Source organism: Phascolarctos cinereus, unplaced genomic scaffold, assembly GCF_003287225.1.
Source record: "Phascolarctos cinereus isolate Bilbo 61053 unplaced genomic scaffold, phaCin_HiC Scaffold_2;HRSCAF=192, whole genome shotgun sequence".
Classification (NCBI taxonomy): domain Eukaryota; kingdom Metazoa; phylum Chordata; class Mammalia; order Diprotodontia; family Phascolarctidae; genus Phascolarctos; species Phascolarctos cinereus.
In genome coordinates, this window is record NW_027555625.1 from 177,204,994 (window position 1) to 177,230,539 (window position 25,546).

General features: G+C 36.1%; 1 protein-coding gene across 6 annotated transcripts in view; it reads right to left on the minus strand.

Annotated features, from left to right (window-relative positions):
• The window catches only part of MCPH1 (microcephalin 1), a 334,179-nt gene that overhangs the window by 202,834 nt on the left and 105,799 nt on the right, over positions 1 to 25,546 (minus strand). For 4 of the 6 annotated variants that reach the window (XM_020985229.2, XM_020985208.2, XM_078149738.1 and 1 more), the window contains 2 exons: positions 19,785 to 19,822; positions 17,103 to 17,265 (listed from right to left, as the gene is read on the minus strand). In XM_020985229.2, coding sequence (XP_020840888.1) covers positions 17,103 to 17,265; positions 19,785 to 19,822 — 201 coding nt within the window. Of the gene's footprint in view, positions 1 to 14,239; positions 14,411 to 17,102; positions 17,266 to 19,784; positions 19,823 to 25,546 lie in introns of those variants that run through there. The other 2 variants (XR_002324216.2, XM_020985223.2) reach the window with 2 other exon arrangements.

A 25,546-nucleotide genomic window follows, 5' to 3' on the forward strand; every position in this document is an offset into this window, starting at 1 on the left:
CCACAGACCCATGGACCCAATATTCCAAATGTGCCTCACTAGAACAGATGGTGTGTCCATGTGACGGAATCCGAGCCACTGCTTCTAACTAGCCTCTACTCCCAGAACCAATCCTTATATTTCTCACAGAAACAACAGTGTGTCCGTGCACTCAACCACATCCCCATCTAATCTCAGTCAGGACCAGACAATCAGAAGGCATCACCACTAGGATGCCTAAGCAGATGTGGACCCCAAAACAATAGGAGGGACTTTCCCTAAGTAGGCGCCTGCACAGTAATAGTGTGTCCTTTAGGTGAACTTATGATGTAGAAAGGCTTATTATAATATTATTATCATATATTAATGACCCCCAAAAGGGTTTTTCTGTATGTATTGTGGGTAATCGCATACACACTGAGGCTGGGACCCCTCCCCTATTGCCTAATCCCTTAACAAACACTCCTATATTTTAATATTCATATATTTTGTAATGATGCAATTGCATCTTTTGCCCTATAAAAATCCCCATCTTGCTCTGATAAGCTCTGGTTCCTTCTTGGAACTCAACCCACTTCCTGAGAGGCATTACTCTCAATAAATGCTTTAACTTGGGCTGGACATCGTCTGAGTCTGTGAATTCTTTCAAGACGATCCCAGTAACACACCCTGAAACTCCAACAGTAACATCTAATGTATGAACCTTTATCACTACTCATCTGAACTACTATAATAGCCTTTTAATTGATTGGTTCCTCTACCTCAAACTTTTTCCTACTTCAGTCTATCCTCCACTTGGCTGCAAAAGTGATTTTCCTAAAATATAGGTCTGCCTATGACATTCTCTCTACTCAATATACTCCAGTGGCTTTTGCCTCTAGGATTAATATAAATTCCTCTTATTGACATTTAAAGCCCTTTATAACCTGGACCAGGACCAGACAGATCTATAAGCAAATTTCTACCAAGCACTTAAGGAACAATTAATCCCAATACTACCTAAACTATTTGAAAAAATATGTAAAGAAGGAGTTCTACCAAATTCCTTTATGATACAAGTATGGTTTTGAGACCTAAACCAGGGAAAGCCAAAACAGAAAAAGAAACTATAGGCCAATTTTCCTAATGAACACTGATGAAAAAATTTTAAATAAAATACTAGCAAGGAGATTATGACAATACATCACAAAGATCATACAATGTGACCAGGCTCTATACCAGGAATATAGGTCTAGTTCAATATTAGGAAAACTAAACATAACAGACCATCTCAATAACAAGAAACAACAGAAATCATATGATTACATCAACAGATGCAGAAAAAAACCTTTTGACAAAATACAATATCCATCTCTATTTAAAAACCCGCCAAAACAAACACTAGAAAGCATAGGAATAAATGAAGCCTTTTTAAAATGACAAGTATTATCTATCTAAAACCAAGATCAAGCATTATCAGTAATGAAAATAAGCTAGAAGTCTTCCCTATAAGGTCACGAGTGAAGCAAGGATGACCATCATCACCGCTGTTATTTAATTTTGCATTAGAAATGCTAGCTACAGCAATAAAACAAAGAAAAAAAACTGAAGGAATAAAAATAGGCAATGAGGAAGTAAAACCATCACATTTTGTAGAAGACAGCATGGTACACTTAGAAAACCCTATAGAATCAAATAAAAATACTAGTTGAAACAATTAACAACTTCAGAAAAGTTAACAGGATGTAAATTAAACCCATATAAATCATAAACATTTTTATATATTACCAATAAAATCTAGCAACAAGAGCTAGGAAGAGAAATTCCATTTTAAATAACTGCAGACATAAAATATTAGGAAGTTTACATGCCAAGAAAATTCAAGGACTATGTGAATACAATTACAAAACACTTTTCAAACAAATAAAAGACAGATCTAAACAACTGGAAAAATATTCATTGCTCATGAGTAGGCTGAGCCAATGCAAATAAAAATGACAATTCTACCTAAACTAATTCACTTATGCAGTACCATACCAGTCAAGTTACCAAAGAATTATTTTATAGAGCTAGAAAAAAAGAATAACAAAATTCATCTGGAAGAAAAAAAAGTCAAGAATATCAAGGGAATAAAATTTTAAAATGTGAAGGAAGGTGGCCTACCCATATCAGATTTCAAACTATATTACAAAGTGGTAATTTTTGAAAACTATCTGACACTAACTAAGAAGGAAAGCAGTGGATCAGTGGAATAGATTAGGCATATATATACAAAAGTAAATGATCATAGTAATCTAGTGTTTGATAAACTCAAAGATCCAAGCTTTTGGGTGTAAGAACTCACCATTCGACAAAAATTGCTAGGAAAACTAGAAAAGCAGTCTGGAGGAAACTAGGTATAGACCAATATCTCACACTGTACACGAAGATAAGGTCAAAATGGATAAATGATTTGGATATAAAGGTGACATCACGAGTAAATTAGGGAAGCATAAGAAATGTATCTGTCAGATCTATGGATAAGAGAAGAGTTTACTACCACACATGATATAGAAAGGATCATGGGAAGTAAAACGGATAATTTGTTTATTGTTATTGTTGAGTCATTTCAATTATATCTGACTCTTTGTGATCCCATTTGTGGTTTTCTTGGCAAAAATACTGGAGTGGTTTGCCATTTCCTTCCCTAGCATATTTTACAGATGAGGAACTAAGGCAAACAGGGTTAAGTGACTTGCCCAGAGTCACACAGCTAGTAAGTGTCTGAGGCTAGATTTGAATTCAGGGAGATGAATCTCTCTGATTTCAGGCCCAGTGCTCTATTCACTATGCCATCTAGCTGCCCATAATTTTGATTATATGACATTAAAAAGCTTTTGCACAAACAAAACAAATGTAACCAAAATTAAAAGGAAAACAAGAAGGGAAAATATTTTATAAGTTGCTCTGATATAGGCCTCATTTGTCAAATAAATAAAAATAAGAACCTTTACCTAATTGATAAATGGTAAAACAATATGAACAAGCAGTTTTCAAAAGAAATCAAAGCTATCAATGCAAAATGCTCACATGAAAAAATGCTGATAATCACTGCTGAAAAGAGAAATTCAAATTAAAAAAAACTCTGAGGTACCATTTCACACCTATCAGATTGGTTAACATGATAGAAAAAGAAAATAACAAATGCCGAAGGGGATGGCGGAAAAATTGAGACACTAATGCACCCTTGGTAGAGTTGTGAGAACAATTTGAAACTAGGACCAAAGGGCTATAAAACTGCATACCCTTTGACCTAGCAATACTACTACTAGGTCAGTAGGCCAAAGAGATCAAAGAAAAGTGAAAAGGACCTGTTTGTAGCAAAGAATTGGAAATCAAGGGGATGCCAATCAGTTAGGGAATGGCTGAATAAGTTGTGGCAGATGATTATGCAGACTGAAGTATACTTTTAAAAAAACCTCTTTGTTTCTTTTGAGTTTTTTTTTTGTCTGTGTTTTTCTTTTGCCATGTAGATAAGATGGAAATTTCTATAAGTTCACATGAACAATTGATATCAAATTGCTTGCCTACTCAAGGAAAGGGAAGATAGGGAGAGAACTTGGAACTCAAAATTTTAAAAATGAATATTGAAAATTTTTATATGTAGTTAAGAAATATTTAACAAGATAAAAATACATTTAAAAAAGAAATCTAAAAAAGTAAAAAAGAACTTAAGTTTTTACACAAGCAAAATCAATGCAGCTAAAAAATTAGAAGGCAGGCTGAAAACGGTGGTGGTGGGGTGATTTTTATGGCAAGTTTCTCTGATAAAGGACTCATTTCTTAAATACATGGAGAACTAATCCAAATTTATGTAAATAAGAGCCATTCCTAAATTGATAAGTGGTCAAAGGATATGAAGAGGCAGTTTTCAGAAGAAATCGAAGTTATCAATAGTCACATGAAAAAAGTTCTCTAAATCACTACTGATTAGAGAAATGCAAATTAAAACAGCTCTGAGGTACCTCATATCTATCAGATTGTCTAATGTAACAGAAAAAGAAAATGATAAATGCTAGAGGGGTTATGGAAAAATAGTGACACTACTGCACTGCTGGCAGAGTTGTGAACTCATCCAACCATTCTGGAAAATAATCTGGAACAATGTCCAAAGGGCTATATAAAAATGCACATACCCATTGACCCAGCAATATCACTGCTAGGTCTGTATCCCAAAGAGATCAAAGAAAGGGGGAAAGGACCTATTTGTACAAAAATATTTGTTGTGACAAAGAATTGGAAACTAAATGGGATATCCACCAACTTGGGAATGGCTGAACAGGTTGTATATGACTGTATGGAATATTATTGTGCTATGAGAAATGATAAGCAGGATAGTTTCAGAAAAACCTGAGAAGACTTATATGAACTGTCAATACTGTAAGGATGATCAAATGTGAAAAACTTAGCTGCTCTGATTAATACAATGATTCAGAACAACTTCAAAGGACCCATGATGAAAAATGCTATCCACATCCAGAAAGAGATCTAATGAACTTCAAATGCAAATTAAAGCATACTTTAAAAAAAGTTCTTTATGTTTCTTACTTTTTATCTTATTTTTCAACATGGCTAATACGGAAATATTTTACATGATTTCACATGTATAATTAATATCATTTTGGTTGCCTTCTAGAGGCAGTGGGGGAGAGGCAGGAGGAGGAAAGAAGAACTGGAATTCCAAAAAATTTAAGGCATTGTAAAAATAAATAATTTTTTAAAAAGATAATAAAAATAACTAGTATTTACACTGCACCTTAATGTTTGCAAAGACCTTGTGTAGTGTTGCAATTATTCCCTTACATCCAGTCTGCTTTTAAGGAGAGCACTTGCTCACGGCCACAGAACTATGTAAGTGCTAGCTATATTTATTATTAAGACATAGTTCCAGGTTCTAAATAACCTCACAAAATCAGAAATTCTGAGCATTGCTTTAGACAGCTAGCTAATCAAGTTCCTTCCAAAGTTCACTTTTTTAAAAAATGTAATATTCTTTCAAATTTTGGATTAGACCAGTGAAAAACCCTAAGTTATGTGCTAATTTTCCTTTGGGAAACTTTAGTGGTAAGCTATATGAGCTATATACTTCAAGATAGCTCTCCTGACTGTGACATCCTGGGCAAATCTCCCAGAATTGATAAAATGTCTTGAATATAGTAGGTACTAAATAAATGATTGAATTGGATATGGCAATGCCCTAGGCTTAAGGCCCAAAGGCAGAAGAAACAGTCAACCATGAAAGGAAGAATGGGCCTGGGTTGAAAGGGGAAGATAGAGGTGTTTAAAGTCCATGATGCTTTGGCAGCAAATACTCAAAAATCCCAAATCTTAAACTCATGAATATCTGTATTCATATTTAAAAGATTTATTTTCACAAAGCAGAAACTGAGATTTACTTAGGTCATTCTTATGTTTTGGAAATGAAAGAAAAGAGGAGAAGAAAAAAGAAGAAAGGAAAGAAAAAAAAAGGAAGGGGAAAAGAAAGAAGTAAAAAAAAGGAAAAAGAAAAAGAACAGCTCATACATATCCCTAACATTCTCACTCTGTCTTCTATTAGGGTTCTAGAAAATTTCTTTGGTGGCAGCAGTTACAACAAATGTAACCCAACTGTTAAACAGATCTCTGACACTTAACTTAAGGACTTCCTGTTCCTGCAGCTGTGTTTGATACATTCCTAGACTTGAATTCTATTGTTTGTAACATGTCAAAAGAATTTGTTTCACCTTTACATTCCCTATTTAAATGTAAACATTGTCCTAACCACTCTGCATTCAATGAGGGACTGAAGGGAAATGAATCCAGAGTGGTCTCCTAATCCTCAGATGCTTGAACTGATACCACTGTTGATAACTTGTGGGAGGACACCAGAGGAAGTAAGGTTTAGCATGAACTCTAAAAGCATCAGACAGACAATGGGAGCCTCTTAATCTAGGAAAGTGAACCTATCACTTCAGTGATTAAAATCAGGGAAGCATCAAATGCCAGAACTAGAAAGAATCTTAGAGATCCTCTAGTCTGAGCCTGTTATTTTTAAAATGATGAAACTGATTCCTAGAAAGAGGAAAGGGCGTTAAAAGATAAAGGAAAATTTAGAAGTATAATAGCTGGTAAATATGTTATCTTAAAATTGGATAAGGACTTCTACATCATGACTTAAAACACAGGAATGATGGGTTTGTGATCAGGGATTGAATACACTTAACAGGACCAGTAAAAATATGGCTGCCTGAAGTTTTATGAATCTGATCAAGGTTTTGGAACCAAATAAAATAGTTGTAGTAACTAATCATGGAAAACTGTTCACCCATACCTGCCTAAACATTTACTACAGTGAACAGCAGGTATGGCATAAGAAGACAAATAGTAGAAGAGTATATAAGTAACTGATAGGAAATGATACTTAAGAAGATAGTCAGCAATAAGACTAATTATCTTAGGTGTCTTTATGTACAAAATATGGATATTAAACAAGATGAACTACAACTCCCACCCTATAAGTGGGTACATTCTACATTAAAGATATTATTGAGAATTGATAGGATGAGATTCAGAAAAGGAACATATATCTAACTGGAAAGATAAACTTTATTTCAAAAGGACCAGAAAAAAGAGGGTTAATAGAAGAACATTTTCTATTAGAAAGATATACTCAAAGGGGAAAATATATAAACTGAAAGGAGAAACATAATAGAAAGCATTTGAAAAGATTAATGGGAAGAAGAAACAAGTGCTATTGCCATAGGTATATAATACCGATTCAGAGGAAACAAGGTAGAATTATTACTATGCTATAAGAAATAATGAATATTAAGAATATAGAGAAATATGGGAAGATTTTTGAACTGTGTGAAAAATGAATACACTTGGTAATCTGTGTCTTGGAGACTCAGAGCTCCCAGTCTTCCATCCAAAGTTTTTCAAAAGGATTTTACTGATAATAAACTTATCCTGGTCACACTCTCACCCAGGCCTGAATTGATTTAATCTGCTTAGGTTTTGGTGGAGACAGATTCCAAGACTGGACTGATATTTCCTCTGTCCAGATAGCTGCTGATATCAGCCCCTGTTGGCCAAGATTAAGTGACTTAAGGCAACCACTCAAGACCTCATTTTAATACAGCCTACCTCCCCCTATGTCTACCAATCGTTTAGTTTGATTGGTTGATTGACATCCTTTGGGAATACCTACTCTTTGAAGAGCATATAACCTTGTACCCCCCAAATCCCAAATCAAGCCAGTTCTGAACTGGCCCACAGAGGGAGACCCAATTTTGGACTGAACTCCCATGCAGTGCATGTCAAGCCAGCTTGAGAGAAAATAAAATGGTGACATAAACACCCTAATTTCATTTGTCTCTTTTGGAACAGACTGTTACAAACTGGGTTTCATTGGGTTCTACAACAGATGCAAAGTGACAAAAGCAGAAACAAAAATAATGTTTTAAGAAAGAATTTGAGAAACCTCATCATACATGATATGGAAGCAGTGGTAGGGGACTTTAAATAACTGGACATCGATAGGACCTCTCTTTTTGCCAAATGCAGAATGATAGATTCTTCACTGCATTTCTGATAATTTCGTTCTTTGAAAGGTGAATGAAGCAAGGAGGGGAACTATTCTGAATGTGATTCTGACAAAAGAGAAAAAGACGTTTGCTGAAGAAGAAATGACAAAAACCTTAGAAATTACAACTGCATCTCAGAACTCATGAAGATGAAGGAAAAGGAGACCAAAGAGAGTCTAACACATATCTGAGATTTTGGAAAAAACATATTTCACAAATTTTAGAAAAGTCCTGGAAGTACTTCAAAAAAGGCAGAACTATCCAATTCTCAATGTTGCTTATGTTTTCTATGCCAAGGAAGATGAACTTGAACTGGGAAAGATAGGTCAAAAAATGAATGAATAGCAGGCAGCTGAAACTCAAATAAATAAGGAAGTAGAAGATCAGCTAGGTGCCTTCCCTGAGCATCCAGGTCAGAAGATTAAAGTACTACATCCCAAAGGCATAAAAAAACTGGAAAAAGTGATTGTTGATCCAAGGTCTATTAAGTTTGAACATCTGTGTTGAATAGAAGAGATGCAACAAGGTTGGCAATGGGAAAATGTCTCAGTTTTCAAAAAAGGAAAAGTAAGGAGACATTTAAAAGCCACTTAGGTGGCTTAAACTAGTTTTCAAGTCAGATGATAAAAGTCACTAGGACAGTCTTCAAATGGCTGACAAAATCTTCAAATGCTTGAATTTGATTCTAGAACATATTATTCAAAGGACATTTTGTGAGCAGTTAGCAAAGAAACAGTGAAGGTTTTGTATCAGACTTCTCTGAAAAGAGTCTGGGGTGTGTGTGTGTGTGTGTGTGTGTGTGTGTGTGTGTGTGTGTGTGTGTGTGTGTGTGTGTGTGTGTGTATACACACACATACACACACACGAAAGATATATAAAGACAATCAACAGAAAAATGTAAGACCAAAAGCCATTCCTCACTATATAAATGGTCTTAAGAACAAATAGTTCTCAGAAGAATTACAAACTACTAATAATCAAAAGAAAGAATACTTCAAATCACCAAAATATTAAGAAATACAGATCAAAACAACCCTGAAATTTCACCTCATACCAAACAAATGATCAAAGATGACAAAAGATGGAAATAGTCAATCATGAGAACATAAGCACACCAGTGCATTGTTGCTGAAGCTGTGAACCATTTTTCAAAGCAATTTGGAATTATCCAAATAAAGGGACTAAACTGTCTATACCTTTTGACCCAGTGATTCCATTACAAACATTATACCCCAAGGAAGCCATTGATAAGAAAGTTCCCATATACCCGAAAATACTTATATCAGTAGTTTTTATTATAGCAAAGAATTGGAAACAAAGCAGATGCCCACTGATTAGAGAGAATGACTAAATAAACGGTGGTACACAAATGTAATGAAATATCATTGCGCCGTAAGAAATGATGAATGTTAGTCTCAGACACATAACACTTACTATCTGTGTGACGATGGGCAAGTCATTTCACCCCAATTGCCTCACCACCCCTGCCAAAAAAAAGACAACTTTGAAGAAATGATGAATGTAATAAATTCTGAAACACTGAAAAATCTACACAATGCAGGGTGAAATACACTGAGCAAAGAAAACAACATACACAATGACTACAACAATGTAAACAAAAAGAATAACTGTAAAAAATCAAAAGCAATTCCTACAAAATTATAAAGAAACAAGCATGTCTTGAAAGAAGAGATACGAGAGGACACTTCCAATCCCCAGTGCCCCTTTGGAGAGATGGAAGGCTTGTGAGTGTCTCGTGTTCCACATACTCCAATGTAGTGATCAGTTATGCTGACTTTTTCCTCTTCTTTTTCTTAATCCTTGTTTGTGTTGCTCACCTGACCAGTCATGTCCAATTCTTTGTGATCTTGTGGACCAGCTGCCCATGGGGTTTTCTTGGCAAAGTACTGGCGTACTTTGCCAGGCCCTTCTCCAGTGGATCCTTTTGTCAGACATCAGAGGTTAAGTGACTTGCCTAGGGTCACACAGCTAGGAAAGGCCTGAGGGTGGATTTGAACTCAGGACTTCCTTGACTCCAGGCCCAGTGCTCTATCCACTGAACCACCAGCTGCCTCACTCTAACTCTAGAATATATTCATTGAAGTAACTATCTCTCATTTCACTGCCATCTTACAAGAATGGGATGTTGTAGCTAACTGAATTTGTAGGTTATCAGGGTTAATCATTATTACCCTTGGCAAGAAACATAATCCATTAGACACAGAGCCCCATAATTGAAATTTTATTTTGGTTGTCCATAGATGTATTGGTCTCTTAGTATCATATTCTTATAAAGTGAGCACTTTGTCAACTATCAGCCTTCCAAGAACAACAATCACAGTGTTAATTGTCTGTGAAAGAAGGTTAATATAATAAAACGAGTCTTTACAGAAAAATACTTTAAAGACTGTAAAGTGATATCATATGCATATATATGTACACACCTATATTATGTATATAATATGTGTATAATTATTAATACCATTATTTTTATTATTATTTCTTATCTTTATGTTGCATGGAGCTCAGAGAGAAATAGTCCTGAGGCAAGTCACTAACCTACTATTATCCTTTTGTTTTTAGTGTTCAGTAAATTATTGCACAAGGAGTTAAAATTTATTTCTACCACTGAATGGAAGTATTGGGATGTAGACTCCCCTTCTGTAGACTCACGGAAAGTATCTTCAAGACAGTAGCTCCTGTGGCAGACAAGATGTGCTTCTTATTTTCGCATTTAAAAAAAAACTTCCTGCTAGCTCTCTATATTTTGAAAGATTTTATTTCTACATAGTTTGAGGGTTATGAGTGTTTAGTATGGCAACATTATGAAAAATGTTTTTCTTAAATTTGTGTGGGCTAACCCTGTCTGGGTGATTATTGAGTATAGTTTTATCTGTGATATTACTCTTGTTCCAGTAGATTATTCTTGTTGAGTTCTCAAGGATATTTTGAGATTTGTTATTTTTAAATACCAGGATATATTGACTACTAGTTTATGAAGAGTAGTTATCATTTATACAGCACTTTAAAATTTGTAAAAACATTTTGCATGTTATCTTATTTGTTTCTTACAACAACCGTGTCAAGTAGGAATGGCTCTCTGAGAGAGAGCAGGAAAGGGATACTGGGGGAAAAAAAGAAATTTACATGACAATTTTGTTGTATATTAGAATGGAATAGCAAGTTGTGCATAGTAAATTTACAGTTTCATGTACAATAATCTTTTTATTGTACTATGTTATGGAAATGCTTGTTTTATTCCATAAATTAAAAAAAGGAAAAAAAAGATTACGTTAGCTTTTTTTAGCTATTTAATCACTGATGCCTCTTACTGAGTTTGCATTCACTAAAACCCCCAAATGTTTTTTAGAACTGCTAACCATGTCTCCACTTCGAACTTCTGAAGTTAATATTTTGAATTCAAGTATAAGACTTTATACTTATCCCTACTGAAGACCAATCTGTAGCCTGTCAACATCTTTTTGGATCCTGACTCTGTCATCCCGAGTTAGCTGTTCCTTCCAAATTTGTGTCATCTGCACATCATGATGAGCAAGATAATAATATTAAACAGCACAGTACTAAGCTCAGGTCCCTGGGGTACTACACTGAAGATTTCCCATAATGTTGACACTGAAACATTAACTACATTTTGAGTTTGGCTATCCAACCAGTTCTGCATCTATCTAATTGTATTCTCATCAATCTACCAGTCAATAAACAACTATTACATGTCTGCTATGAGCCAGGCACTGTAATAAGTGCTATGGATACAAAGAAAAAAAATAAAAGCCCCTACCCTCAAGGAGCTCACATCCTGATAAGGGACACAATGCCTACACATGCTAATCAGCTTGCTTTGTGTATGTCCAGATCTCCTGATGTGCAGGCACACTGCTCCTGGAAAGTGTTTCCTTCCCATCTTCTCACCATGTGTGTAGGAGGAGCCTCCTCAGATTAGCTGCAGGACCAGAACAAGCTATTTAGAAACTGCCAGACTGGAACAGTTGTGACACTTTCCTACCAAGTCAAGCAGATGAAGAATATAGTTCATTCACAATGAGGACATCATGAAAGGGACCCATGGGAGGGAAAGACTTCCTTTCCCCTGCTCTCCCTTTTGTCCTGTGACTACAAGATTTCCCTCAGCCTAGTGTTTCTGTTTCTGTTCTCTGCCGTTTGTCGTTCTCAGTTTCAAGTGCTGAAGGCAATCCCTGTTGGACCCAAGAGTTTAAGCCACTGTGACCTAGTCAGGATGTTGCAGACAGCCAGGCATGGAAGCCCTGAGAAGCCTGGGTGCCTAGGACTCAAGTGCAAGGGGAGTTTTGGACTTGGAAGTAGAACACTGCTCTATAGGAACTGAGCTAAGCAATGAACCTAATCTCCTTCCACTCTCAAAGGCTGAGGTAAGGTAGTATAGGCAAAAAAGGATGGATTTAGACCCATGTGTTAGGGAAGATGTCTGTATATTTGTTATATCTTTTGAAATAAATATCGCTTTGTAAAAGCTAATCTTAATCTTAGTGGTTAAATGGAACTGAAGTACAGTGGACCAAACCCTACACTTGAGGGAAAATGGTAAGTGGGGGATTGAAGCCTCTCTACCCCCACCTCCCCAATCTCCTTAAGGGTATGGGATAACTGAGGGAAAGAATGAAATGTAATGTGCCTGATATTTAGACAGTGGGCACCAGGGTAGTGTATGTTACACATAAATTCATCCCTATATGACAGATAAAGAGTAGATGGAAGGTAATGTCAGAGGAGAAGGCAATGACAGCTAGGCAGGCCAGGCCACAGAAGGTGAGATTTGAGTTGAATCTTGAAGGAAGACAAAGAATCAAGAGGTAGAAGTGAGTAAGGAGAGCATTCCAGGCATGGGACAAAGCCAGTACAAAAGAGAGATGGAGCATTGTTTGATGAACAGCATGTAGACCAGTATGGCTGGAATACAAAGTGCATGGAGAGTGAAGGGGAATAAGTAAGCATTTATTTATATAGCACCTTCTATTATGCCAGCAACTGTTATGTGCTTTTTTAATATACTATCTCATTTGACCCTAACAACAGCCCTGCAAGGTAGACATTAATATTATCATCTCCATTTTACAGTTGAGCAAACTCAGGCAAATAGAGATTAAGTGATTGGCCAAAAGTCATACAGTTAATTAAGTCTGTGAGGCTGGAATTGAACTCAGGTTATCCAGACTCAGCATTCTATCCACTGTGTAACCTACTGCCTCTTAAGGCATATGACAGGTGGAGGATGGAGCTATTTACAAAGCATAGACAACCTCCAATTTCCTTAATGGTACCAGAAGGGAATAATATGTAAGAAGGCTAGAAAGGTAGGTAGAAACCAGGTTGTGAGAGCTTTAAATGCCAAATGGAGGAGTTTATCTTTGATTCTAGAAGTAAGAGGAAGCCATTAGAGGAGAAAGGAGGGAAGAACATGGTCAGCACTCTACTTTAGGAAAATCACATTGGCAGTTGTGAGGAGGATGGACTGCAGCAGGAGAGACTTCAAGCAGGGAGACCACCTGGAAGACTAATGTAATAGAACAGGCAAGAGGTGACATGAGCCTGAACTATGGAGATGGCAATTTGAGTAGAAAGAAGGGGACATACAGGGGAGATGTGCAGGTAGAAAAACTATTTGGCAAGTGACTGGAAATGTGGGGTGAGGGAAATAAAGAGTCAAGGATGACACCAAGATTGTAAACTTGCATTAATGGTAAGATGGTGGCTCCCTAGACAGTATTAGGGCAGTTCAAAATAGAAGTGGGTTTGGTAAGAAAGAGAATGAGTTCAGTTTTAAGCATGTTGAATTTGAAACGTCTCCAGGACATCCAGTTTTAAAATGTCCAGAAGGCCGTTAGTTATGTGGGATTACAACTCAGGGGAAAGGCTAGGGTTGGATGTATTGATCTGGAAATTATAAAGTTATCTTCCATATCCCTGTATCTTCTTAAGTACTCCTATGAGAGAGATATTTTATCAAATGCTTTGATAAAATCTAGGTAAAATATACCTGTAATATTCCCCTTAACCACCAGGTTAGTAATGTTATCATAAAGGGAAACTAAGGTTAGTCTTCCACATGAAAGAAGCTTACTGTCTTTCACAAACTAACAGATGATAAATCTCTTACTACAACTATAAACATCAAAATATCTATGAGAATCAGCCAATAAACTGTGCTAAAATTGGGCCATTATCAAAGATAAAATTGTTGTATCCAATCACACTGACCTATAAAAGCTTAAAGAAAATGTTTTTAATCAATAGTGCCATACAGGATTCATAAACTTCAAATTTACAGTACAGAATAAAAAGTTCTCAAAATAAACAGAACTAACAGAAGAAATCAAAACCACATGGGAAGAGGATGAAGTATGTATCCTTGTCATTATCTTATCTGCTACTGGAGTTATCCCAAAGATACTTTCATGAGTATACAGAAGATGAGCCTATGCTGCAACAGTTTATTCAATCACAAAAAAATAATTATTTTATCAACCTGATCAATAGTTTAGCAGACATTAGTCATAAAAAGCTGTAGGATAGTAACATTCTAGAATCATTTGCATATGAGAGAACAAGAAAAAAATAAGAATAAAATCACACAAAATTATCTAACAATATACCAACAAAAAAGCTTGTAATAAATGGCTTACAGAAATGGAGGGGTTTGTGACAGTGATGAAAGATCAGGTCACTATCAGCAACTGAAGAAAACTCATTTTTAAGAACCTTAGACATATTCATCAGGGAAGAGTTTTCAAGGAAACTGTAGAAATTGCAACAGAACACTGTAGGTTGAAAACCTCCCAGCAACTATCAAACACCTAGAAAGACAAGGACAAGCAGTCAGAATAATATACCAGAAGCTAAATGTTCTATTTTTTTTTTAAGGCTTACAGGTACTGCTGTGGTCTTGAAAGCAGGAAGACTCAAATTCAAATCCTGCTTGTTTCTATAAGGGGCTTTCCTGATCTTTTTTAAGGGTACCTCCTTCTCTCTGATGATTATCTCCAGTTTATTCTGTATATAACTTGTCTGTATATTGTCTTGCCTATAAAATCATGAGCTCTTTGAGATAAGGGACTGTATTTTGCCTTTCCTTGTATTCTCAGTGCACATTCCCTGGCACAAAGTAGGTGCCTAATAAATACTTTTTGGCTGACTGCCTCAGACACTAGCTATGTAATCCTGACAATTCATTTCAACTCTCTCAGCCACATAAGTAAAATGGGGAAAATAACAGCTAGCACCTACTTCACACTACTGTTGTAAGGATCAAATAAGATAACATATGCAAAGGGCTTTTTTTGCAAATTTTAAAGTGCTATATAAATGATAACCACTCTTCATAAAGTAGTAGACAATATATCCTTGTATTTAAAAATACAAATCTCAAAATATCCTTGAGAGCTCAACAAGAATAATCTACTGGAACAAGAGTAATATCACAGATAAAACTATACTCAATAATCACCCAGACAGGGTTAGCCCACACAAATTTAAGAAAAACATTTTTCATAATGTTGCCATACTAAACACTCATAACCCTCAAACTATGTAGAAATAAAATCTTTCAAAATATAGAGAGCTAGCAGGAAGTTTTTTTAAATGTGAAAATAAGAAGCACATCTTGTCTGCCACAGGAGCTACTGTCTTGAAGATACTTTCCGTGAGTCTACAGAAGGGGAGTCTACATCCCAATACTTCCATTCAATTGTAGAAATAAATTTTAACTCCTTGTGCAATAATTTACTGAACACTAAAAACAAAAGGATAATAGTAGGTTAGTGACTTGCCTCAGGACTATTTCTCTCTGAGCTCCATGCAACATAAAGATAAGAAATAATAATAAAAATAATGGTATTAATAATTATACACATATTATATACATAATATAGGTGTGTACATATATATGCATATGATATCACTTTACAGTCTTTAAAGTATTTTTCTGTAAAGACTCGTTTTATTATATTAACCTTCTTTCACAGACAATTAACACTGTGATTGTTGTTCTTGGAAGGCTGATAGTTGACAAAGTGCTCACTTTATAAGAATATGATACTAAGAGACCAATACATCTATGGACACCCAAAATAAAATTTCAATTATGGGGCTTTGTGTCTAATGGATTATGTTCCTTGCCTAGGGTAATAATGATTAACCCTGATAACCTACAAATTCAGTTAGCTACAACATCCCATTCTTGTAAGATGGCAGTGAAATGAGAGATAGTTACTTCAATGAATATATTCTAGAGTTAGAGTGAGGCAGCTGGTGGTTCAGTGGATAGAGCACTGGGCCTGGAGTCAAGGAAGTCCTGAGTTCAAATCTACCCTCAGGCCTTTCCCAGCTGTGTGATGCTGGGCAAGTCACTTAACCTCTCTTTGCCCACAGATCAATGATCCACTGGAGACGGACATGACAAACTACGCCAGTATCTTTGCCAAGAAAACCCCACGGGCAGTTGGTCCACAAGGTTAAAAAGAACTGGACGTGACTGGTCAAGTGAGCAACAAAAACAAAGTTAAAATAAATTAATCCATATAAAAATTAATTTAAAACAATTCCATACAGGGTCACAAAATCTTGGAATTGGAGAAGTTCCCTCAAGAGGACATCTATTTCAAACCATAACTGAAGCCTATAACCAATTAACATTTTAACTGATCCTCTAAATTTAACAGGTGCTCAAAAAAGGGGCTATATTCTGACAGTTAATTAGCTTTCTATTCCTAATTGATACTACATACTTGCTACAGTAATAAACCTATACATGGCTCAATAGCTTGATCATGACAAAAGAAAATGTTTCTCCCTAGCATTTTTCAGAACTATACCTGAAATTTGTTTTCAGAGAATTATTCTACTGATGTAAGTCAGACTGGAATGAATATAACTCATTTTTGCAAAATGTCTTTAATTCCTTGGAGGAAAGGTTTTATAAATGCAAAATCTAAGTTGGAAATTTAAAAAGTATATATAAAACAAAATTAGAAAGAATTGCAAGTAGTTTAAATTTTATTGATATTGAAAATAATGAATTAAAAACACATTGAATGTACAAAAATGATAGAAAACATAAACTGCATAGACAGCTATGCATATGATAAAACATATCCAAATAGGATAAAAGGAACAGGTTTCATCTTAAGCAAATCCATCTGTAAAAACAAATCATGGGATTCTTTTTGCTTTTTAAGGATCACTAATAGTTTTGTTGATGGTGACCATGTAAGTCACATTATTTCTAATTCAAACATGGAAGATCAATCATTTGATTGTTAAAACACTCATCCTAAGTCCTAGCCTTCTTTTGGCTACTGGCTAAGCAACAATCATTATGAAAGATAATTTGTCTCCTTTCTCTATTCTTACCACATTCTTAGCTTCTTGGGTTGAACACTGGCCAAAAAAAAAATGACAATTCACTGGGAGTGTAGTTCAAAGGAGGAATGGTATATAAACTGCCTATTTTAAAATGCGCAGATTAACAAATGCCAATACATTACTTACCCATTCATAAGAAACAATCCAGCAGCCACGGGCAATTCCCAACAGTACATTCAGAGTTCGACGTGGCTCCCCTGCAATTACGTGAGTTGTAGATTCACACACGTCACATGAAAAAGAAAAGTCCTTCAATTTGTCCACCACCTGCATGATGATATTCTGTTTCCTGCCAAACAGGGTATTAAAAAACACAACTTAAGTCAAATATCTCCTGTACCAGAACTTACGTTCAAGTAACCTGAATAAAAAGAAAGCTAAAGCTAAATTATATCCTTTTTTTTTTTTTAATTTTGGACCAGACTTTTGATTTCAATGGTACTTAGAACTTTGAATGGGAAAATGCCCTTTACCGATTCAGACTGGTATTTACTCTATAAATTAAATGCCTGGGGCACTGAGTGCTTAAATGATTTGTCCAGGCTTATACAGTTACTGTCTATCAAAGGCAGGACTTGAACCAAATTCTTTCTAACTCAGAAGATAGCTCTCTACCCATTACACCATGTTGCCTCATGTTCAATTCTTTCAAATTGGTAATTTTTCCTTTTTTTTGTTTTAAATCCCTGGAGAGGGTAGAAAGAGTAGGGGGTTATGCAGGAAGTAGAAAGGGAAGCAACAGGTTGACAACTTTCTCTTCTTAGAGATGAGGAAACTGAGGACCAGGAAGATGATTACCTAATTAATTAGTGACACAGAGTTGTTCCTCCTTGGGAAAGGAGCTCGAAAATAAGAATGTAAAGGCTTATGTTATAATTCTAGGTGTGCCATTAACTAACCTGTGTTGTCTTGTATAAACCATTTCCCTTCTTGGGAGCTCTAGTCCCTTCTTTGTAAAATGAGAGGCTAGACTAAATGGCCCCAGGTGGCTCTAATATTCCATGATTCTGTTCTCTTCAGTAAATGAAAGATGGAAAGAGCTGTTGGGTACTTGATAAGGGAAGCACTTTCTGTTATAGGAAGGATGACAAAGGACTTTGAAGACTGGCTATATAACACGGCTTCTCAAACTTTTTTTGTATCATAGACCCCTTTCACTAGCAGGTAAAGACTATGGACCCTATCTTAGAATAATATTTTTATTTTTATTTTTATTTTTTTGGCTAGGCAGTGGGGTTAAGTGACTTGCCCAGGGTCACACAGCTAGTAAGTGTTATGTGTCTGAGGCTGGATTTGAACTCAGGTCCTCCTGAATCCAGGGCCGGTGCTCTATCCACTGTGTCACCTAGCTGCCCCTAGAATAATATTTTTAAATGCATAAAATAAAATATATAGGATTGCCAAGGAAACCAAAAATTGATGAAAATAAAGATGTAAGTTATTTTCCCCCCTCTAATTTTGTGGACTCACTGAAATCTCTCCACAGTCCTCCAAGGGGATCCCAGGTTAAGAATTCCTGTGTTCAGATTTTCTTTATCACTTACTATCTGTATGACCTTGGACACCTCAGTTCCCTCAACTGTACACTGAAGGTTGGACTACATGGCCTCTAAGGTCCCTTCATGCTTTGAATCTGTGATCCTGTTATATGATTCCCAGTATGACAGGAATTATATGTATATGTATATATCTTAACTTTTATCCAAAAGCAATGGAGGGGAGGGAAAAAGTAATAATTATGAGAAGAGGAATGAAGGAAAAAAATGACTTAAAAAGTTTTATTTGTAAGCATGGGATTTCATGAGTAGGTAAGGATCACATTTTTGTTTGTACAAAAATGTGTGATTTAAAGAAAATTATACCTACATTCAAAATCAAACAATGTCAACATTATTTCACTTAGAATATACTGAACTCATTTAGTGATACATATGGAGAATATTATAGGAATTTGCAAAAAAACATTAATCATAAACAGGGTGTTTCAAGTATTGGCCCTTTTATTTCATGCTGTGAAACAAAAACAAACATCTTGCTAAAAAGTGTTTTAAATATACATATCCTTTCCCTCCCACACAACCCAATTTGGATTTTCATACAGATGTCATTACAACTTGATGAATGTCTCAAAACCTGAAAGAGATGGGGGGGGGGAGGGCCGCACGTGAAAAATCATTTAATCCCTTCCTTGCCTTCCATAAAAGCAGAATTTTAAAAACTGCAACCAAGTATAACACAGAATGTGGAACCATATTTGTGTTGGATGTTCTTTCCTGTGTAAGTGTTTAAGAAGGATGATAAGAGGCTGCCAGAAAATTAACTCTTTCACAAATATTCAGGGACAACTGTCTCCAGTGATTCACCACTGAGGAAATGGTGTCCTACCAAAGTAAAGTGGCTGTTTCTTTAAGAGCTTGAAAAATGCATGTGCAGCCCAGGACAGACCCAGAACATGGTAACATTCTTTACAAAGCAATTATACTTTACATGGAAGAGAAAAGAAGCCAAGCCCTTAGCCTGTGTTATTAATTTGTGGGCATAAGGAACAGCAAAGTATTGTATAAGCACTGCCTCTTACTTCCCATATGACCCAAGTAATGGACTCACTTTTAGTCCTGTTGGTTTTCTAACACTGACATTAGTTGGCACAGAGTAACAGGGGCAACCATTTGAATCTTTACACAAACTACATTCCTTGGACTGACTATAAATAAGTTTCATTCAGTTCAGCATGTGAAAGTAAATGCCGTTTATGTTCAGCTAACATTTTGCACAGAATAGGAAGTTATCAAAATAACTAGTACTTACTCGGAGGGCATGCTTGTCATGACTAATGTTCTTGTTGGCTACAGATTTCAAAAGAAAAGGAACAAAAAAAGAAAAGGTCAAAAATACGAAAATCATTTTTTCCCACAGAAACTTAACTCTAGTAGTTTCTATCAAAATTATAGCACTAAAAAAGGATGGAAGAAGGAAGGGTTGGTTCAGTGGCACAATAAAAGGGTTTCATATTACTGGAAGAGGAAACCCTATAAATGGTTACAACCCTTAAGCTACTCAAAATTTAAGGCCTTAATCAATCAATCAGCATTAAAAATAATAATATATATAGTATTTTATTGCTTAAAATATTTTATATATGTTATCTCATTTGAACTCACACAACCCTATGAAGTAGATGCTATTATCTCCATTTTCAGGATGAGGAAACTGAGGCAGTCAGAGGTTAAGTGACTTACCTAGGGTCATATAACTAATAAGTGTCAGTCTGAATCTGAACTCAGACCTTCCTAACTTCAAGTCTAGCACTCTATTCCCTATGCCACTAAATGCATACAATATGCCAGATACTGTGCTAGGTACCTGGGATATAAGAAGAAAAAAAATAGTCCCTGACCTCATGTAGCTTACATTTTACTGTGGGAAACAAGTACATCTAAAAATATATACTCCATACCAAATAAAAGTAAGCACAACGGAGTTTAGGAGATGACTATTTTCTTTCAACTAGCCAGCCACACTATGTATGCCAATATTCCTTTAGATTTCCCTCTCACCAGGGAATGAAAGAGAAAGCTACATTTGCAGGTTTGAGAATCACTTTTTCAGAGATATGTGGGTCTAGTGTTCTTTTATTCTTCTAAAACAGATCTCATACTATTGCATGGATTAAATTTTCATCAGGGCTTTGATTCTTCATGCAACACTGTGGCAGGGAATATCAGCCCATTTTGGTGTTTAGACATTTCCAAGTAAGTGAATAAGAGAAGCCATGGAGAGAAGTAGTGATGGAGATCATCACTGTAGTGACAGATGAAGGATGATATAGAGAATTAAAGGACTTGTTCACAACGGAACAAAAAATTATGGTAGAAGAGGACCCAAAAATCTAGATTCTTCATTTGTTGTTTTATTCCTGTAGCTATCTCATTTTGTAAAGTCTTAAGAATATTCTTGCAAGGAATATACTCTAGTCTAGAAAATTGCCCATGTTAATTTTTCTTTTAGGCTTCTTGTTGAACACTGATTGTCAATGACATTAGGGTTTTTAGTCCTCTCTGTCTGGTCTTCTATCTATTAATATCTTGAAAGGAAATAGAGCTATGAATAGGGCCCCTGTTGTGGTGTTTGGGTGGAGGAAAGGGCAGCTAGTTCTAAGTCAATGAGAAACCTAAGTAGGATAAGTACATCGCATCACAGACAGAAATGGAGAAATTGTTTTCACAGGGAAACTTAAAACCCAAGATGGGAGAAAGAATGGAAAGGAAAAATATACACAAGGCAGGAAAACAACTAGAAAAAAAAAGAATAATACTGCGCTTCCACATTCCTCTGACCTACAGCTGTCTGATAAAAAATCTAGTAGACTAAGGGATAATTTAGGCATTCTGGCTACACAGCCATAACAACACTGGTGCCCCCTGGAGCTGGGTATTTAAGATTACTGAGAAGGGTTACATATAATTAAGGCTCATAGAGCAACAGCCACCCATTTGCAGAGGCCTGCCAGATAGGCTCTCTGCCTAGCCAGAAACATACTGGACATGTACAAAGTCCAAGTTTTGAAAAAGGATTATCTGTAATGCAAATGTCAAGTTACCTCTAGATAGAGCTAAGTAGAAGTAATCAAAGCAATGAATCAGTTGAATGTACTCTTAAGGCACTTAGATTTTGAGAAGTCTGAGAACTTGGGCAAAGAAAAGTCAAATGAAATAATGTATTAAAGTACTTTGTAAACTTTAAAATACCATACAAATGTCAGATTTTATTACGATGATGATGATGATGCCAAATCTGCTTCTATTTGGACAAAGTCTATAATCTGCTTATCTTGCCTGAGTCAATGAAACCAAGAGATCTGAATGGTCCTATCTATAAAAAGTCAGATTCCAAATATGGACACTAACATATATCCAAAAAAGTAAGGGAATAAGAACACTATCAGTAACCACAGGCTGCACATACTTTCTAATGTGATCTCTGAACACATACAACTACTTCATTTCCCACCATCTGTACTATTTGGTATCAACTCCATAAACATTACCCTCCCCTCCCCTTCCCTACCTGTTAGTATATGCTCATAGTGACTAAACTCATCATCACAAAAATTGCTTCAGTTTTGGTATTCACACCTCATTACTACCCTTTATAACATCTGTCTCTCTGATTGGAGGGCTAGAAGACTGCAAAAAACTTCTAAAATCTCCCTTTAAAGAGGGCTAGTAGCTCAACCAACTCTTCATTTCCTACCATCTTGACTGCTTAGTTTTGACTGCACCATCATCATGCTCCCATGCTGGGGACCCCTCCTCTTTCCCATTTCCCTTCTCTCACTTTTTACCTTCCTTTTGTGTGCTGTTTTCTTGTATTAGATTGTAAGCATCTTGAGGGCAGGGTCTATCTTTTTCTTATCTGTACTCCCAGTGTTTAGCATAGTGCTTGGCATATAGCAGTCATTTAATATTTATTTTGCTGTATTGTATAATATACACATATACACATATCTATGACTGCATTAGAAACTTTTATACGTATATATATAATAACAAAAGTAAATGTATTATAGATTGTATATTAAAGGAATCATCCAATTTCAAAATAAACATTTGCAAACATGTTACAAATTTAAATAATTTAACAATATTATATTGTTCTATTAATTAACCTATATGGTTTTTAAGGAGGAAAAATGATCACTACTTATTTCATCACTGACATCTCAAACAGGTTGAAAATTAACAACTGTTAATCCCTCTGAGAACTGATAGATAGTGAGTATTTAATATACTTGTTAAATTATTTGGTAGACTACAGGCATACTTGGTATACAGAGTGGAGTACACTCCAGCCAGGCTGACCACCCTTTTTTCCCCTCCCCATTCTGCTTTTGACTTTCCAGACTTCCACACAAGATCTCAGCTGCCTTCTGACCATGGAATATACCCCTACCCCTCTCTCCCATAGCTGAGTTCCTGCAAGGGCCTCCACTTTGGGGAAGGGCTGAGATCAGCCATCCTCTATTTCCCCCTCCTGTCTCTGCTTCTCATTTACTGGACTTCACCAACATGCCCCTTCCATCATTGCCTCCTCCCCATCTCACTCATCGCCCATCTACTTTTCAGATTCCTTTTGTGTGTTGTTCTCCCCCATTAGGATATAAGGGCAGGGGGCAGCTAGGTGGCACAGTGGCTAGAGCACCAGCCCTGAAGTCAGGAGGACCTGAGTTCAAATCCAGCTTCAGACACATAACACTTACTAGCTGTGTGACCCTTGGCAAGTCACTTAACCCCAATTGCCTCACAAAAAAAAAAGAAAGAAAGGATATAAGGGCAAACACTATCTTTCTTTTTGCTTGTATATGTATCCCCAGCTCTTAGCACAATTCATGGCACATATTAAATACCTAATTAAAGCTTGATGCCTGTTTGCTTGCCATTCTACCTCTGCTGTTACAGAAAAAAGTAGACATCTCTTAAACAATATTGAACTATGGATGAAAAAGGTAAAATATGACCACTGAAACATGTGGATAGAGAGATGGTCTTGAAACCAGGAAGATCTGGGTTCAGGTATTATCTCTGACACTCAATGGGTATGTGAACCTGCACAAGTACTACTCAGTACTTAAGGTAATTCTCAAAGATTATAATTTGCAGAGAAGGTGCCTACCTTTACTGGTAGAAGGAGTTTTCTATGCCAGTGAAATCACAGGTCCAATCCCTATCCCTATCACTGCCGAAAAATCAAGCAACAAATAGACTAAGAATAGTACTGTAATAAAGTAATTCAACTCCAGCTCAGGGATTGCTTGAAATGTTGTTAGACAAACTATTTGGCCTTTCTTTATCTCATATGTCTCACCTAACAAATGAGGAGATAATTACCAAATTACTTTTTTCTTTTTTCAATTAAGAGGCATTTGTTTTTTCTCCCTCTCACCTATTTAAAAGAAAAAGAAAAGAAAACCAAAATTTTGGAATAAATACATATAGTCAAACAAAATAAATTCTTACATTAGTCATATTCAAAAATGCATTTCTTATTTTGAATCTATGACCTCTGTCAGAAGCTGGCTTCATCATCATTATTCTGGAATCATGATTGGTCATTTTGTTGGTCAGAGGTCTTAATATTCCAAAGCAGTTTTTCTTTATGAGTTGTTATTCTACAAATTGTTCTTTTGATCTTGCTCACTTTACTCTGCATCACTTCATACAAGGTTTCTCTGAAGTTATCCTCTTAGTAATTTTAATGGCAGTTATAGTCTATTACAATCTTACATCATAATTTATTAAGTCACTACAGAATCTTTCAGTACTCTTTTTGTTTGTTTATTTGTTTTTTGTTTTTGGCTAGGCAATGGGGTTAAGTGACTTGCCCAGGGTCACACAGCTAGTAAGTGTCTTGTGTCTGAGACTGGATTTGAACTCATGTACTCCTGACTCCAAGGCCAGAGTTCTAATCCACTGTGCCACCTAGCTGCCCCATTTCAGTACTTATTTGCAACCAATCCCCAACCCTGGGAATTTAGGTTGCCCTTCTTCCTATGCTCCTGAAGAGTACTGTGTCACAACAACGTCAAGCTCCTCTTCGCCTCTGAGAGACATACTGTTGGATTCTGGTTTCTAATCCATTCTGCTATCTGCTTCCATTTTATGGGTGAGTTCATCCCATTCATATTCATGATTACTAACTTATTTCCCTCCATTCTATTTTCTTCTGTTTCTCTCTCTCTCCTCTCTCTCTCTCTCTCTCTCTCTCTCTCTCTCTCTCTCTCTCTCTCTCTCATTCTCCTCTTGCTTCTGACCACTGCTTCCCTTCATTTTCCTCCTTCTTATCACCACCCCTTTTTTCTTTTAGTACCTTCCCCTTCTACTTTCTTGTTGAGTAGGATGCATTTCTATATCCAAATGAGTGTGTGTGTGTATGGATATAGGTGTGTGTGTATACATACACATATATATTCTTCCCTCTTTCAATGAGATCAGATGAGAGTGAGGTTCAAGCATTTCTTCCTGCCCCTCATTTTTCTCCACTGTAAAAACTCTTCCATGCATGTTTCTTTTATGTGAGATAATTTTCCCATTCTTCTTCTCCCTTCCCCTTCTCCCAGTGTATGCCTTTTCCTCACCCTTCCATTCTTTTTTGTTTAGATCATCCCAACATAATCAACTCATACCCATGTACTCTATATAAAGTTCTTTAAACTGTCCCAATAATGATAGAGTTCTGAGGAGTTACATTTATTCTCTTGCCATACAGGAATACAAACAGTTTAATCTTATTGAGTCCCATATGATTCCTCTTTCATGTTTACCTTTTTATGCTTCTCTTGAGTCTTATGTTTGAATGTCAAATTTTCTATTTAGCTGGGGGTTTTTTTCCATCAAGAATGCTTGAAAGGCTTTTATTTCATTAAGTGTACAATTTTTCCTGTACTATATTTAGTTTTGCTGGGTAGGTTATTCCTATGCCTTCTGGAATATCATATTTCAAACCCTCCACTTCTTTACTATGTTGTTGTTACTGTTGTTCAGTCATGTCTGACTTTTCATGACCCCATTTGG